The sequence below is a fragment of the Filicampus tigris genome, chromosome 17 (genome assembly GCF_054856515.1).
Source record: "Filicampus tigris isolate MCC_2025a chromosome 17, RoL_Ftig_1.0, whole genome shotgun sequence".
NCBI lineage: Eukaryota > Metazoa > Chordata > Actinopteri > Syngnathiformes > Syngnathidae > Filicampus > Filicampus tigris.
In genome coordinates this window covers 6,714,907-6,731,879 of record NC_141233.1, presented here as the reverse complement: position 1 = coordinate 6,731,879, position 16,973 = coordinate 6,714,907, and the positions used below count along the sequence as shown (strand labels likewise).

Below are 16,973 nucleotides of genomic sequence, written 5' to 3'. Positions count from 1 at the left end.
ATTTAAACAAAATAAGGCTATCCAAATCCCGTCTATTTTGTTTATATATTTGCATTTATCATCCTTATGATTCCGTTGCACACCATGAAACCAAATAGCACACATGCATACAAGAAAGCGTGCCAGAGGAAAAGGACTGCGCAGTGTTGCACATCTTGAGCTGGTCCTTTGGTGAGATCAATGCCTTGCTCAAGAGAACCTCAATTGTACATGTTGTGGGGATGCTGACGATCATCCTTCGAACAATTAGTTGCCATTAAACATCCAGTCCTCAGTGAAACTCAAACCGTTTGCAAAAACATCCTTGTATCCCACTTAGGGGCGAACGTTTGTTGTACAGATGATCTTGCAACTGATGTCGGCCCTTTAATAAAAAAAATAAAAATAAAAATAATAATAATAATAATAATAACGAACTCAGAGAAGAAATGACTCGAGCTGACTCAAATGTTTAATGAATGACCAATGAGTCCCATAACACAGCATAGACTTTGTAATTCTCTATGAGGAAAAAAAATGTTTTTGATTAGTTTAATTATTATTGTTTCTTTTATTTACAGTGATACGACAACACATACAGTAAGAAGAATTAGTTCTGCAATGCAGTTACGATATGAAACTGCAAAGGCAGCAGGTTTAGTATTAACAAATGCGATTAACGGGTCTAACAGAGGTGTCAGGTTAGAGGACACTCTTAATGGCTTTCAGTGCATTACTGAAGTACTGTAGTTTAATCTGTTTTCTTAATCCAATTGTTCTCCATTACGGGAGACAGACAGGATAGCACAATGCATAATGTAATGGTGGATGGCATGTTTGACAGTTTAAAAAAAAAGGACATTCCAAATGAAATTTAAATAAAACGGAATTGTATTGTAAGTAAAAGTGGGAATAAAGGAGTCTACTACATCGTAGTACATTCAAACTTTAATTATCGAGCCCCTCTGTTATGTAACATCCTCATGATACTTTACTTCCCCTCATAAAAATCATCTTTTTTTTGCATTGTAATGATTTCCAATCACTGTGCTGTGGCCCTCGGGGCAAATAAGCTAATTTGACTTAATTGGTCTGAAAAATATTTATGACAAATAATGTATCTTTGTTCATCTATCTATACCAGCGACTTACAGTGACAGGCAGAAGAATTAAATGCTCTCCTGCTAGCTGCCATAAATTACCTGTATACTGTATCTAATTATTGCATGTAAAATGTGTGTGGGCGTGTGTGTGTGTGTGCGTGTGTGTGTGCGGGACGTAGCTCTCTAAAGGTTAGGAAACACTATAAGTATTAGTCGGGTGCGGGGGCAGGGGGGTATCACAAATAAAATAATCAAAACTGACTATAGTGGTTGTGGGTTGGTGTTATTTTATAAATGCAAATAAATACCATATTCATAAGAGACACATTAAAAAGACACATTCTTACATAAGTAATTAATGTGTTGAGCTATATTGAGCTGTATTATTCAGGTGCCAATTGGTGCAGTTGACAAAATGAGCAAAATACATGTTTGTTGTCTATCTTCTGCTGGATGGCTTGCATTTGATAAAGAGTGCATAGATTCAGTTTATACAATTTACATAGGAATGTGCAATAATTTCATGTACTTCAATTTGACGGTCCGCTGGTAATACAAATTACATCCCCCAAATCCATTTTATCAACATAATATCGTCACCTTTTAAAAACATTGGCCTAAGTCATATTTTGACACATCAGCTAAAATCGGCTACATTCTAAGTTAGAGAAATCTTTCTGGTTTGGTTCAATTTTTCTAAAAAAAAAAAAAAAAAAAAAAAAAAAAATGGACAAAATAACGTAGGCCATTATTTAAGGAAGGAGAAGATATAATTAGGATTTGAATCGTTTTCACTCCCTTCGTAAAAAGTATATACATATGAGTGTCCAACCCTGGTGTTTAGGTGGAAGCTGGGGCTGTTGTGGCTGCAGTAGTGCCCTCCTGCACCTGGTTTTTAAGCAACAGGAACTTGAGAACAGGGTCAAAGTACTCCATGAAGGTGTCCTTCACTCCCTTTTCCAGTAAGTATCCTTCTGTCTCAATTTCTGTATTCTCCTTCCCTGCTACTGCCTCCATGGAGGTCTGCAGGAAGCGCAAACTCACCAGCACGGAACCCTGGAAATGAGGAGGCGGGGTTATAAAAACGTTAGTTTTTGAGCATGACCACCACAATGACCAACTCGATGTGCCTCTGAAATACCTGCAAGAGAAAGACTGACAGTACTCCAGCCCCAATGGTGTTCATCAGGCCCATGTAGTAGTTGACCAGGGCCTCCCTGCAGCCCCGCAAGTAGATGTTGAGTTCCTCTGTCTCGTACTCATAATTATAATGAGCTGAATTGTTGGTGAGGTGATACTGGATGCACGGACGAGGAGAACTGGGATTACAGCAACTGAACGGGACTCCGTCGACCAAGTATCGTCCATCAACATTGCTTTTGACGCGCCTGGCGAAACCAATGATATGACCGTTATTTACAACGATCCAATACATCCGCCGCGTAACGTCCCCCCCCCCCCCACACACACACACACACATGACTTACACTTTCACTTCCTTGGAGTTGAAATCGAGATAGCGATTGCTGATCCACTGGACCTCAAACCAGTCCCGGTGATCGTTGTTTCCACAACATTGAAAGTCCATCTGCAAGCGATCGATGTTCTGCTTCTGGAAGCAGCGTCCTGGGGTGTCTGTGTCTTTATAGAAGCGGATGCCATTCCTCAGGCCGACCTTCAGTGAAGACTCCAGGTTGCCCTTCATTGCGTAGCTCATGATGACCGCTAGCAGCATGAGGACGGTGAAGAAACAAGAGACGGCAAAGTAGGGCTTCAAAAAGGTCTTCCAGCGGGGAAATCGGCCGGCGTCCAGAGCATCCTGACAGATCTTTGATGCAAAGTAGTTGATGCCCAAGGAGGCCAGACCAACTATCATGAGGGTGTTGGGCACGATATGTATGTCCGCATTATCCATTACCTGCATGAGAATCACATAAAATGTAATGAAAATACAGTAAATTACATGGCATAAATCTAACTACAATTTGATTTTGCGTCCATATTTCTGGTTTGACTTAAATTCTCATCCGGAAGGTTCTAAGATCGCAGTAGCCTATGGGTCTCTGTCAATTGATGAAGTTTCGATTAGTATGTATAGAATGGTTTGCATATCAGCTGTCATTGTGCATTTGAAATATACTATTGCAAATTCACAGATGTTAAGAAACGTATCACGAAAACACACACGAAAAGTCGGAAAACAGACCCTGTTCAAATTGGGGATTAATGGGATTAAGATGATCAGGATTTGGTTTATCAAATAATGAGTCAGCATTCAAAGTGGGTCACAGGTGTACTCAGCGGGAGGGCTCCACATTTCAACGACAGGCATTTAACGTTACATCTAAAATAAACTTGACTGGCATTTCACTTTTTTTTTCCGTACACTTCCCATATCAAATCAAAATCTTATCCCAGCCTGGAAAATTCCAATACGGGTTATTTTCTCCAATGTAGATGTTATAATTAGCACTTATACAACAACGTATAACATTTATCTTATGCTTGACAAATAGTTTATAGTTTCCGTGCTAAGTGCCAAAATGTCCAAAACACAAATACTTGTGTAATACTGTAACCCAGAGACAATCAACGGTGTACCTCTGCCCTCCTGCGTAGCTCCGTCTTGAGGATGCACCCAAGGGTGAAGGTGATGGCCCCGGCTACCGTGGCGCACCAGGAGAGGAGCCACAGTCCCTGGGCAAGCTTCACCCTTTTCTGAAAGGGGAACTTCATCTTCATCACCACCATGGTTGCAGCGAGGGGCTCTACCGGGGGAGTAGGGGAAGGAGAACGCCGACGGCTCGGAGGGACGAGGCTGTTCTTGTCTGATAGGTGAAAAAGTAAGCAGTGGGAGAAAACGGAGATTCAAATCTTGAATTTGAAAACAGACCACTGCAACGGCAATACGGCTGACGTGAGAACCAACTGAGATCTACCGGATAAAAATTGAAAACTAAGACATTTGTCTGAAATCTTTGTGGAGCAAAGCTCTAAAATGATACATGTAGAAGAACACAATTTACAGGCATTAAAGTTCACCTTATTTGTTTCCCCAAAAAGCGCTGGAATAAAAGTCCACAAATAACCATCGACCACTGCGTACCTCCCAGGGTGCCACACAGTGGATTTGGCAAACCTGAACGCTGGGAGCATCTTAATGCTAATGCCTGCCTATCCTATTAAACTGGTCAAGGAATCCAGGCCATTGTCTGCTCAGCACCCATCATACTCAGAGGGAGGACAAAGACGACAGAGTGGATTTGACAACATGAGAGAGCGATGGCTGCAATAAGCCATTAAGTGACAAAATCTAAATGCACACTCTACGTTACGTACCCTAAGTTAGGTTTGGCCAAATGAGTCTCGATATGTTATGCAATAATATTCTGGAATTTCAATGTAGGATTTCTCAGTGAGTGCCTTCTAAAGGCGGGAACAAATTATTTGAAGGTCATCAATAGAATGTTCATTTAATAGAGGCCAAGATCATGTAAATATTGCAATGTAATAATAATAATGAAAAAAATTGTTGCATGAATGTAAAAGTTCAATATTATTAACATTATGGTGCATTCAATATAAACGGCTTTTTTTTCTTTTGGGATGTGACATTCAGGTGCTTAAGCCTTCAACATAATTCAGTACAACCCTAATTTAACAATAAACTAATTTGAGTTTCATCATAAACCCAATAACAATTACTTTTGTTTTTCAAAGAAAAAACATTGTAATTTTTTTTCACACATTTTAAGATCCTATTGTTCCATCGTAAATAAGAAAACAAGCAGCACTCACAACTGTTAACACTTCCCTCTGAGATCAGTTTTTTAAAAGATCTCCAAAAGGAACAATTGTGTGATTTTCTATTCTCCTTTCAGGGTGCAGGACTGGTTTTACCATGTAGCTCTGGCATTTACAACTGTAGAGTGCATTAGTTCCAAAAGCTAAAACGGCAATTATTGTGATCTTACATTTGAGAAATAGCAAGAACCTGCCTTGTTTTAACCATACAGAACCATCTATTCATAGCAACATGACTTAAAATGACTATAAAAACATTCATTAAAACGAGCCAAATGTTGATATCCTGAGACTTCGATACAGCACGGATTAAAAAACACATTTCAGGATATCCATTATCAATACCTACCGCATCCCGTGCAGGGTCAGGGGGTAGACTTTCTTATCTGACATGAGGACAGAGGTGGGGTCAACCCCGGACCGCTCACCAGTCAATCGCAGTGCTAACCAACAACAGGGCTTGAGAATTTGAATCTGCAACTGTCCAATCTCTTCACAGAGGATGAATGAAACCTAAAAAAAGGCACATTACTTGTCCACGATATTCCAGATAAATGTTTAATAGTGTCTTTATTTGTGGTATTGGATTACTATTATTGTTACTAGTACAGAGGAAAGATATTTGCACAGAAAAACATGAACATATTGCTTTTATACAGAATATCTACAAAACATAACACAGAATAGAGCACTGCTCATCCAGTTATCATGTTTCCAAATTCCACTTAATAGAGCAATATTTGACTACTTTTGTAAGTATTTACAAGCAAGGGTTTTTAGAGTGTTTGGCATTTTGTTTTACATTCATAGGTAATGCTTAGATTTTTCTACACATACACGATTGTACATTCGAAAACACAATGGGATTTCAATGAAGCAGATTATAAAGCATTTTTTTTTATTTTCTCAATTTTGCTGAATGAATTGCAAAGGAAACAATCTAGTAAAGTAAGCCCGTATGTTATTCTGTATACCGTACACGTGTCTTCACTCAGTTTGGAGCAGTCGAACCTGAGCAAACTTTTTCAATAGGATACATTGCAGCACTACATTTCGAATGAATAAACCACACAAGAGTGTCAGCGCAAACTGAGCATTACTTTTCTTTTCTTTGCATTGCTTCTTATTTGTTCTTATTGTCCAGGTGTTGCGCTTCAGTGAACTATCCTGCTGGGTAAAGTATCACAGTTTGCATCACAGTTGTGTTTGCTCGCCTCCTAACACCTCCTCTGCCATCCCTCCTGTCCAGCCGTGCATTTGCGACCTGCTCTGACATATTCCCTCCCTGGGCTGAGGCTCGAACATGAACTGGTTGAGCATCTGTTCAACTGACTGCAGACTGCATGGAGCGCTATCGGCCTCGGATGACCTGCCGTCCCTGTCGTTGTTCGTTCTCCAATGATGAATGATCTCATTATCGAAGTTGTCACGAGCTTCATCGCCGGGGCGGTGAAGGTCCATCATGGCCTCCGTGCCTCTCAGCTCCTTTGGCATTTGATGGCACGCTAGCGGGATTTCCTCCAGGCTCGCTGACCTGATCAGTATGCTTGAGCCGAGATTCTGACTGGCGGCGATCCGAAATGTGCTCTCACCGGTCATACCGGAGAGGCAAGCATTGGCTGGCGAGGCAGGTAGAATCTCATTGTGGATGGTGAAGTGGAGTTGCGGAACCTGCAGAGGTCGAGGAGACTGAAGTCGGATGATTTCCTCGCCTCCTGACTCGCTGTCTTTGTCCAGGTCTCCGTCCCTGTGCATCCATGCTTGACTTCTGTTTGAGCCCGTCAGTATAAATCGCGGGATCTCTTCCCCCATTTCTGACCAGTCCGACTCCTCCTCCTCTGGAACCGAGCCCAGCTGTTCCTGCGCTGCCGCCTTGACCTTTTCGTAGTTTTGGCTGTCCATGAACTGGATCGGAGGCGGGGCCAGAGGGAGCATAACCTGACTGATGGCATCGTCCGGGTGAAAATGCTCATTGCTTTTGTTCAGCACAGAATTGACCTGAAAATGAGCGTGAAAATGAACCAGTTTATTGAGTACAAAGGAAGCATTCGGAGACATTTACAATATAATGACGGCAAATGCGCAATTTGAATCATGTCCACTGAAAGTCTTCATTACTTCGAGGTCTTACATTTAATATGTCCACATTGTTGGCATATTTTGCACCAGCCAGTTGTTCCGTCAATGCTGAAATACGTCGGCTCAACCTCTCGCGCTCTCCTTCCATGCTCTTAGTCTGTGAAAACAGACCGCGTAAATAAAACATCAAAGTGCATTGGACATTTCACATCTCTGACTAAAATAAATCCACAAATGTAATTGTTGGGCTTTTACCACAGAGTTAAGTTTTTGCTCCAGTAGGCTATTTGTTTGTTGTGTGGATGAACAGTTCTCATGGAGTCTAAGAACAAGACAAAAGGACACCGAGATATCTCGTTGACACACAGACACAAAAAGCTTTACAGAGAATAGCGGGCGGCTGTCATTGCGATGTCTGTTTTACGTCGTTTACATTTTAAAACTCTCTGTGAGGTTGCTCAACTCCACGCGCGTCCTCTGGAGCTCCTCTTCCAAAAGCTTATGGCTGTTTAAAAATTCTCCAAAACGCTCCATCTTGACTGCTGACTTCAAAAAACTCTGTTGAAGACCTTCATTCTCTTCCTGTAGGATCCTGCGAGGGAAATTAGACAAGACGAAGAAAACACGCGATGGATTTGAATTTTCGCGCCATCTCTATTCACTTGCAAGCTTGTCCGAATGGTTACTCTTGCAGGCGCCAAGCTCATTTGACCACACTTACATCATCTTGTCCATTTCATGGGTTGGTTCCTGTAATTGAGTAGAAGAAGGAATATACTCAGAAATACGTTTTAAGACGAAGCTCAAACTAAGGACTTTTTTCTTAATGTGCAATGAGTGCCTTGACTCAATCGTGGTTGGGAAAGACGGCGTTCATTTCTGCATTGTGTTTTCTGTTCTGTGATGACTAGTGACAGCAGTGACATGCACACTGAACAATCGATAGGGGCGCAAATATTCAAACCCTTGCATAACCCTGTCATCAAGCAAGCTGAACATGGAAATGATTGATTTGGCTTTTAGAATACAGAAACAAAGAGAATTTCATGAATGAGTGACTTTATAGGGGACCGAATGAAATACGGAATTTCCGTTTCAACCTGAGACAATTGTCAACTTTATAGAATGTGGTAGCGTGTTTTAGAAAATGTTGATGGCATACTTGCGGTATCGTTGGGCCGGTGAAGTCGGTTTGTTCCTCGTCCCGACCGGAGGGGCCGGTCATCGTCTTTGTTGAATCCAGCTTGCAGGAAAGAACTCCCTTCTTCTGGTGCGCAGGCAGACTGCTCGCAGACTCTCTTTTAATGTGATTGTGATTGTCCTCATGTTGCGGTTCGTTTTTGGAGAGGTTTTTGTTTTGATGAGGCTCAGGATGACTTGGATCCTCAGGGTGGTTTTGATGGATGCGACTCTGGTGGCCTTCATGCTGCTGATGACCGTTTGGACTTTTGTGGTCCCCGTGGTGATGCTGACGGTGAGAACTGGCGTGGTCTCGGCTGTGGTGTTGGTCGTTGGGACTGTGATGGTCTCGGTGGTGGTGCTGATGCCCTGCATTTTGTTGTTCTCCATGAGTATGTTGATGCAAATGACTGCGGTGATCTTCCTGGTGTGGACTGTGTTTGTCTCCATGGCAACGGAGACGGTCGGGACTGTGGTGAGCTCCATAGCGGTGCTCTTGATAGGAATTCTGGATCCCTCGATCACCAGGTTGCCGCACGTCCTCGTGGTCATCTCCATGGCGATGCTGACGGTTCGGACTGTGGTGGCTTCCATGTTGATGATGATGATGATGATGATGATGAGGACTTGGCCTGTGATGGTCTCCAAATTCACTGGGTTTGGCTCTCGGGTGGGGACGGTGCCCTTCATGGTTATGCTGCTGGATCCCACTTTGGTGATCTCCGTGTTGACGATTCGTATGATCACTGTGAGGAAAACCGTGGTGATGTTGGTCCTGTAAATTGGGATGCTGAGCAAGGCCATGGTGGTCTCCATGGAGATGTTTTGAGTAGGGCTTATTGCTTTGGGCTTGGTTTCCGTGACGCGGTGTCGTTGGGCGTTTTGTATTTGAACGATCGCTATGGCGATGACTTTTACTTGGACGGTCTTGGTGGTGCTGCGATGAGCTCCTGCGAATTTGATGAGCGGAAGCTCGGTTGTGGTACGTTGGCGAGTGATGATCTCCGCGGCGAGGAACATTACCAGGGTTGTAGTATCCACGGACGCAAGGGAAATGATGGTCGCCTTGCTGGTGAACAGCCGCGTCATTGTAGTCGGTACGATGGGGATGAGTTAAACCGCCGTAGCGGTTGCCTTCGGAGCGATTGCGAGGTGAACGTTTGTCGTGATGATAACTGGAACTGTCGGAATCGCCGTGATTGGGACAAAAGACGGGACTGCGGCATCTACGATGGTGATGAGGACTTTTCTCGCGGGGGTATCTGTGATAACTCGGGCTGTGTCGGATGCTGTTATGACGACAGCGCTGAGTATGATCTTCCTGGTTCCGAGGGCGGTGCCGTTTACAATGGGGTGAACGTGAGCAATGCTGGGAAGTTTGAGACCATGACGGATGTCTTTCCATACAGCTTATGTCAGTGCAGCTTCTGGGCCTAGCTTGCATGTTACCGGGAGAGTCTGGAGAGCGCTGACTACGATGGTGGTGGGAGGATTTTGACTTTGAAAGCTGAGCATGAGCATTCTGGCGCGAGTCGACTGAGTCGGCGCTGACAGGCCGACTCCTCCGCTGTCGGCTTCTGTCTGTGTTGATCTCAGACTTGCCGGATCTAACAGAGGTGGGCTCCGTGCCGCTTGGTTTCTGAGCATCTGTCACGCCCAGAGTGGTGAGTCGCATTGGGCTGAGCACTTGTCGAGTGATCTCATTAAGGAAGGCAGAGAACTTCATTTTCTCCTTCATTAAATTCTTTCTGGCTTCATTTTTTCTCCCCTCCGCTTCTTCCTCGTTTGCATGGCCCTCTTTTTCCGAGGGGCAAGTGAGGGCCTCCATCGATTTGTATTTGCGGAAACTTGCATTCTCAAGTGTCTTCTTCTGGGTGCCTTGCTTGGAGCCATTGTGAGAAGACTTTCCTTTTGGCCGTTTCTGCTTACCTACAGGACCCCTGTTACCGATCAAAGGTGCTGTGTCTTCTCCCTCTTCGACGTACTTGTGCTTTTCAGAAATGTTAGTACAAGACTGAGAATGTTGAGGCTTCCTAAGCAGAAATCTGTCTGAACCTTCACTGCTACTCTCGGATGACAGACTGGAGGAAGATGCAGAAGTAGAGGAGGAGTTGGACGATGAAGTACACGAGGAAGAGGTTGTCGACGAAGAGGAGAAAGTGGACGAAGAGGAACCGTATGATGAGGTGAAAGAAGTTTCAGAATGAGAGAGCTGGCCATGGTTTTGCTTTCTGTGGTAACGATGAGAATGATGATGAGGATGAGGCAGGTGATCACTGAGCAAGCTGTCCTCCGCTGTTGAATGGGTGCTATTTCAAAAATAGAAAATGGGTGTTGAAATGATGAAATACAAAATCATTGAAATGTACTCCTCTACTTGAAAATTAATAGTAAAGCGGTGGTAGTGGAGTTTAATTTACTCACTCTTGGTTGTCATCATCTGACTGATGGAACTTCTGTTGATGATTTAGGTGATGGTTTTGTTTGGAGTGATGGTGCTTCATTTCTTGATATTTGGCATCTGTTTTTTTTGTTTTGACTTTTTGTTGATGGTCACACATTTGATTTTTTTTTTTTTTACCTTAAAATGTTCTCTGTTGGCTTGATAGAAAGGGGTGAAATATTTCTGTCAGCTGGAAGACATTTACGGAAAATGAAATGCATATTACAAATATTAAAAGTAAAAATATTTTTTTTCCACAAATTTCAATATACTACAGACTAACGAACACTTCATTGGGGGAAACGTGAGAAAGGATTTAGCAAATACTACACATTCAAATCATACTAGTAGACTAGTCATTAACTTACATTCAAATAAATAACTTACGTTGAATTAACTTGCTTGAATGATGATTCAATTACAAAGCAATCATGGGGTTATAAGATGAACCAATGACTTTTCTTTACTCAACTCAATGAACCAATTCATTCATACGTCTACTGCATCACATAGCTTATATGTTTACTTACGGTCTCAAAGCAGCCACCAGGATGAAGCGGAAAGAGATGTTCACTGATGCTTTGTACCAGAAGCTAAATGACTTTCTATGTGATGCCCTTTCTAATTGAACAGTGAGGCGTGTGTGACACACACACGCAGTTCAATACACTGCAGTGTCACCCAATGACAGAGGGGTCAGTTGTGAGTGTAGAGGTAGACGTGTGCTTTAGTAGTACAGGATAGGAGAAAATATTCTATGAGACAAATACAGATTACATTAACATCGGTGTTTGGATGTCAACATTATGTTGGACCGGTGAATAGCATCGTGGCAGAAGAAAGGAATATATACCACAAACGGAAATGCTGACTGTATGCATGAGGCAACCTATTGATTAGGATGCCCCTATTATGTCAGTGCAATGTGCAATCTAACACTCGAAGTTAGTGAGAAATGCATTGAACTCCAATAGAATGAGAATCCAACCATAAAATGTTCATTGAAGCTGGAATGTTGAGGAAAAACTGAAATTTACACCAAGCTTTGTGGTGGACAAAACAGATGTGCCTTCGTTGTAACTCTGCGGAAAGTATATTAATAACCACCGCCACCGGCACTTTTCCCTGCATCAATGGAATATGGCTCGGATCCACTAGATATCAATGTGAAAACCTCCAGTAACAGTTTGGCTAACGTAATGGAAAACGGGAAGCGGTAAAAGAACGCATGCACCGCAAGCACGATGAACGTGTGAACATTCCTAACTAGCCTTGCCTGGGGTTCTTATGGAGATTCAATGCTTCATATTATCAAATGCATAGCACACAATGCAGAATTGTGGAATCGTGGATTGTCACGAGACTCGGGATAACTAATATACAATATCAAAGAAGCACATGCTTTTCTTTACATAACTAAAGCCTGGCATTTGAACGCTTAGGTGTAGAACCTTTATATCGTCTCTATTTTGTATTGCAAACCCACAAAAGCAGTGAATGAGCGACTTGAAACAGCCTAACCAGTGACATGTCTATTAAATTCAATGACGTCCCCCTGAGGACATAATTAAACTCTGGAGCTAACTGACTAGAGTTGTGAAAAGTATTTTTGAGTGTCACTGTATTGTTCACCACATCCTCTATGCAGTTTGGCTTCCTTTTCTTGACAATGTATAGTTATGTACCAATTATTCAAGGCAAATAATGTAAATAGCACATTTTTCGTTAATATAATTATTTCATCATTTTTGGAAACTCCTTGTACCCATTACGAGGTGTGGGTTGGGAACCTTGAAGCTTGCATTATATTGGCTGTAGTAAGAAAAGCTTTTGGAGTAATTTTGTCATTTATGAATTAGCTAACGAATAAGCACCACGATGATGAAATTCTGTAGTACAGTATTCCCATTTAATGGATGATCGAAAAAGAACCCAAACCAGCAGAAAGATTAACATAAATAAAGTATCTAAAAGCACTCACTTTCAAAAGAAAACAGACACACAAATATATGTTAATAATTAGGTGTGTTTGACTCCAGTTTTGATGCACTGCACGTCTGCAATTAATGTGGAAGCATTTTTTTTTTTTTTTTACATTCACAATTATATACACATCATAGTTTAAGAATCAACAATATTTGCTATTAGTCAGTCAACTGGTAATTATAAATATTGTCCCCATTTGACCTATTCAGCTTTGTTGGTCCTTAATGGGAAGAACTTGGGTTAATGAGAGCTGGCCTCCACTTCGCATTTCCTGGTGGCTAAATGTCTCTCTCTGCTGGCCAAATCGTGTACTAGAGTGCCAATATGTTTTTTTTCTACATGATACAGTATAAATGCTGTGCAACACACAAGTGGGTAAAAATAAGTAATCAATGGTTGATTTCAGTTTTTGCCCACACGAATGTGTGGGTTTAGAAGAGGATCTAAATTTGGGTCCGAACCAGCCGAGGCACGTCCAAGTTTAGCCATTATAATAATCAAAGTAAAGAATCCCAGCCCGCCAACCAAAAGGAGCATGAAGACCCGCTGTTTCCAGGACAGAGACGCCCGCTTTGTGCCTGTGCAGTTCCTGAAAGAAAATCAACCAAGAGTTCATTATACATCAATTATAACAAATAATAAAAAGGTAAGAGAATCCCACATCACTTACTTGAGAATTTGCGCAAACCAGCCCAATGCTGGTCGTCGCCTGTACTTGTCATCATCAAAATCCATCTGTGTGATTGAGCTGTTGTCCCTCGTGTCATAGATCTTTCTTGGTGATGATCCTGAACAACATTTTGAATTAACACATGAAGGACGGCAGCGGTGTTGCGTGTTTCTCCCTTTAAAGCCGGGAGAGCGTATACGTTATTTTCTTTTTTTAATCCAATTCTCGGTCTCTTAGCCAATGAAATGCATCAAAATATACATGTGACCGTGTCGTGAGTTGTAGGAGGATATCCGGAATTTTTTCGAGAAGTAATGGCGGCACAGTCAATCGCGGGAGCTCTGATATAAGTCACGGCAGTGACTTAGACGACACGCTCGCGGACATTAAAGCCGTGAAACAATCCAAACGTGATGTATGGTTAAGATATGTGTTCGTAGACAATGACAATTTCAACGTCTTTGTAAGAGAACACAGCATGGTGACTATCACTTGATTTTTAAAAATTAAAAATAGCGCTTCACTTGCATCTTCGATTGAAACAGTGAAGATTAATAAACTCGGGCCTGTGTGAAAGCCACATGTCTAAGCTCTCAATTTTGGGGGGAATTATGTTTCTATCTGCTACAGGGGCTGAGACATTATTTTGTAGGTGGTAAAAATGTCAGGTTTTCAAGGGTGACTCCAAAGACGACCGTAGGTTTTAGAGAGATGTCTCACGAGGGGCTTCAGGCTTTAATGGGTTAATTGTCCATCAAAAGTACAGCAGAATTTTTTCTTTCTTTTTTTTTTTTTTTTTTTTAATAAAGGACACCCTCTACATCAATGACACTACGGCTGCATCCTCAGATCTTAAATTGTACAAGTTAGATGCACACACAACCACAGTCAAACTGATGAAAACAACCTCAATGGTGAAGAGAAGGTAAAACACAAGGGCAGTATTATTTCAGAGTTGTTGTTTTTTTTTCTTTTTACCTGCGTGAATAGTAATGGTGTCGCATGGAGTGGCCTCTGGAAAGTTGACTACCGAGTGATCTTGGCTATCCCCATTATTATGAGGAAGCCCATAGCTGCCCTCTGCTGGCGATGAACCCGTATTCGGTGCTTGGTTGAGGCTAGCATTGTAGGAGCGGCTGTGGTAAACGTGGCTTTGTTCTTGTGCTGTAACCACAAAGAAAGAAAAAGTGATCAATCTGTAGGCCTTGATTCAACCATGGAATGAAAACTGCAAACACAAATAAGTGAACATTTAGACTCACCATCAAATGATGACCAGTCAGTGTAGTCTGTAACATCATTAGCCGTGACCTCCTGAAGGATATCGACTTGCTCATCAATCTGGATTTGATCATGAAAATATACACGTTGATGAACTACGATGTGGGCAGTGAAGAAAATGAGTTTGACACTCCTGATTTAGTCTTAAATGAACCTGACATGCATGTTTTTGGACTGTGGGAGATACCGGAATAACCAGAGAAAACCTGTACCTGTACATCACCGCAAAGTGCAACTACAGTACTAAACATATTGCTAATTCAATACTCAGTGTTAAATCCCGATACAAATGAAAAATAATCATTTCATTCTCATTTGATTTGCTATATAGGGCCTACTCCTTACCAGTGGCAACCCTAAACCTGCTCTAGCCCAGTTAACAGATGACAGCTGCTCTTTAAGCACATCGGCAATCGGGCTGGCCAGGTTGGAGGGGGGAAACACTGGACCCTGACAGCTGGGACACTGGTATCCCGCTGGTGCCGTATGGTGGGGCAGGTGGGATGCCAAATTGTTAAGACAGGTCCAGTGAAAAACATCTGGGGGGGGGAAAAAAAAAAAAAATCAAATTAACAGTGACTCAATTCAATTCAAATAATGAGGAGCGTACCATCATCAATGATGATTTAGGTCAGTGCAATACAATGTAAACTGCTACATATGAATGAATAGTTGCGGATTTTATTCCCACATTGTTGCTTTCCTTTCACACATCTCAATAGGTCTGATAAACTGATACTGATGTAGACTGAAGAGGACAGAAATTTCCATACCATAGCAGATGAGTCTGACGGTGTCTTCAGCAATCAGCGGATTATTGCACAGAGTACAGTTCGGGTTATAATCACTGTCCTGAAGCCATTGCAGATATGACTGTACAATGCACTAATAGGAGCACAGGGAAAACTCATGATTTTATTTTGGTTATGAATATGTAAAGGTTTACACATGCTTTTTTCCTCCCACTGACCTTGTTGTGGTTGGAGACGAGGCAATGCTCGCACACATTTACACGATGCTCAAAGCAGAATAAATTGGTCACCTTTCTCTTTGGACACTTGCAGAGACCCATAGCCTCCTGTGGTGAAAACAGAAATGTAATTTCCCCCCTCACCAGCAAACTTTATTCTTAATTTTAATTGTCACGGACACGTATTACTTTGGTACTACTCTAATAGTGTGTAATGCTATGGTGCTACACACTCTAATCTTAAAAGCAAATATTCATATTTTTAACTTATACTTTGGCTTTTTTAAACAATGATTTAAAAAAAATTAAATTAAATATCTTGAGTTTGCACAAGACATATTGCAAACCTTATTATTTTTTAATACACCTTACTAAATGCAAAACTTTATTGTTCTTAATTTAGTCTGACAAGCCTTAGCTCATTAATCAATAACATTGAGACAACATCCACATCACCCAGGCTTAGCCAGTGTTTACTTGTCTTCATTTTACACGTATCCAAAGTGCCAAAACGTGACATTTAGGCATTGGCTCATCAGACAGGGTATACTTAGCATGCAAGTATGCTAGCTAATAGAACAGTTGCAATCCAAACGTTAACCGCTAACGCCAAACTTACCTGTAACACAGACTTCAATCAAGTCCTAGTGGCTTTACTGAATGTTGTAAGGGTGACATTCACCCTGTAATACGTGGAAATGTAACAGAAGGAATGATGCGTGAGAAAGCTGTCATGCGTTAACTTGAAAGCGGCTGTTGCCTTCCTGCTTCTGTTTATGTGCCACGTCTCTTCCGCTTTTCAGACACTTGTCTTTCTTTCCATAGGAACGGGCGCCACCTATCGCCATGGAATATACAGTGCGTCAAATGACGACTTTTTTTCTGATCTTATCAGACCATTTTGAGGCAACTTTTTTTTCTGCCTAAAGGGTCGCGGTAAATCCTTATACAATTTACAATCTATGCATTTCAATCTTGAATAAGTATTTATTGGATAAGCAAATGCATGGTAGGTTGATTGAAGACTATGAACTGAAAGTGTGAATGTGATGGTGTAATGGTTGTTTTTGTTCTATTTGTGCCCTGCGATTGGCTGACGACCAGTTCGGGGGTTGGGATAAGCGGTCTGGAGAACTGAAGTATGGATGTTCCGATAAAGGTATCATTACATTGCTGGCCCTTGAATATGATATAATGAGTTCACACCTGAATTCTGAACATATTCTTTAACAATTTCTACAGTTATACATTGGGAATTTTATGGACTAAAACAAACTTAAAACATGAGTAATACAGTAATGTACTGTAAATTGGTAAAAGTGCTAAATAAATATAAGTTACGCCCTAGCCTAAACCCCTATTACACAAGATGAAAACAATGCCTTTATTGACACACAAAACAGCATCTACTGTATGCACAGTCATTCACGAATGGCCTGGACAAAGAATATGCACTTATGCATCCAGGTTTGAGGTTTT

The 16,973-nt window shown here is 41.7% G+C and overlaps 3 protein-coding genes across 3 annotated transcripts; all 3 read right to left on the bottom strand.

Moving 5' to 3' along the window:
- Positions 1–433: 433 nt before the first annotated feature.
- LOC147133125 (RDS/peripherin-like protein xRDS35) lies at positions 434–4,290 on the bottom strand. The gene is made up of 5 exons (XM_086012877.1): positions 4,125–4,290; positions 3,684–3,910; positions 2,570–3,000; positions 2,224–2,470; positions 434–2,138 (listed from the first exon to the last, which is right to left on the bottom strand). The coding sequence occupies exons 2-5, from the start codon at positions 3,831–3,833 to the stop codon at positions 1,923–1,925; spliced, it is 1,044 nt and encodes a 347-aa protein (XP_085869003.1). The 5' UTR covers positions 3,834–3,910; positions 4,125–4,290; the 3' UTR covers positions 434–1,922.
- A 1,140-nt stretch (positions 4,291–5,430) lies between these two features.
- Positions 5,431–11,424, bottom strand: LOC147133124 (uncharacterized). Its single transcript, XM_086013404.1, has 8 exons — positions 11,118–11,424; positions 10,569–10,777; positions 8,128–10,453; positions 7,687–7,715; positions 7,399–7,557; positions 7,221–7,287; positions 7,018–7,122; positions 5,431–6,884 (listed from the first exon to the last, which is right to left on the bottom strand). Exons 2-8 carry the CDS (start codon positions 10,703–10,705, stop codon positions 6,081–6,083), a joined length of 3,627 nt encoding a protein of 1,208 aa, XP_085869530.1. The 5' UTR covers positions 10,706–10,777; positions 11,118–11,424; the 3' UTR covers positions 5,431–6,080.
- Positions 11,425–12,474: 1,050 nt separating this feature from the next.
- On the bottom strand, positions 12,475–16,293 carry zfpl1 (zinc finger protein-like 1). The gene is made up of 8 exons (XM_086012608.1): positions 16,114–16,293; positions 15,495–15,602; positions 15,298–15,409; positions 14,870–15,063; positions 14,506–14,584; positions 14,222–14,407; positions 13,244–13,361; positions 12,475–13,162 (listed from the first exon to the last, which is right to left on the bottom strand). The coding sequence occupies exons 2-8, from the start codon at positions 15,594–15,596 to the stop codon at positions 12,976–12,978; spliced, it is 978 nt and encodes a 325-aa protein (XP_085868734.1). The 5' UTR covers positions 15,597–15,602; positions 16,114–16,293; the 3' UTR covers positions 12,475–12,975.
- Between the last annotated feature and the right edge of the window lie 680 nt (positions 16,294–16,973).

Excerpts from the sequence above, each read along its gene's own strand:
- LOC147133125 (XM_086012877.1), bottom strand. The coding sequence starts at position 3,833 with ATGGTGGTGATGAAGATGAAGTTCCCCTTTCAGAAAAGGGTGAAGCTT. Across the intron at positions 2,471-2,569 it reads AACTCCAAGGAAGTGAAAGT|GCGCGTCAAAAGCAATGTTG; the intron begins GTAAGTCATGTG and ends TGGTTTCGCCAG. Across the intron at positions 2,139-2,223 it reads TGTCAGTCTTTCTCTTGCAG|GGTTCCGTGCTGGTGAGTTT; the intron begins GTATTTCAGAGG and ends CCTCATTTCCAG.
- LOC147133124 (XM_086013404.1), bottom strand. The coding sequence starts at position 10,705 with ATGTGTGACCATCAACAAAAAGTCAAAACAAAAAAAACAGATGCCAAA. Across the intron at positions 7,288-7,398 it reads CTCACAGAGAGTTTTAAAAT|ACTCCATGAGAACTGTTCAT; the intron begins GTAAACGACGTA and ends TCTTGTTCTTAG. Across the intron at positions 6,885-7,017 it reads ACAATGTGGACATATTAAAT|GTCAATTCTGTGCTGAACAA; the intron begins GTAAGACCTCGA and ends GCTCATTTTCAG.
- zfpl1 (XM_086012608.1), bottom strand. The coding sequence starts at position 15,596 with ATGGGTCTCTGCAAGTGTCCAAAGAGAAAGGTGACCAATTTATTCTGC. Across the intron at positions 15,410-15,494 it reads TCGTCTCCAACCACAACAAG|TGCATTGTACAGTCATATCT; the intron begins GTCAGTGGGAGG and ends TGCTCCTATTAG. Across the intron at positions 14,408-14,505 it reads TGACTGGTCATCATTTGATG|CACAAGAACAAAGCCACGTT; the intron begins GTGAGTCTAAAT and ends TTGTGGTTACAG.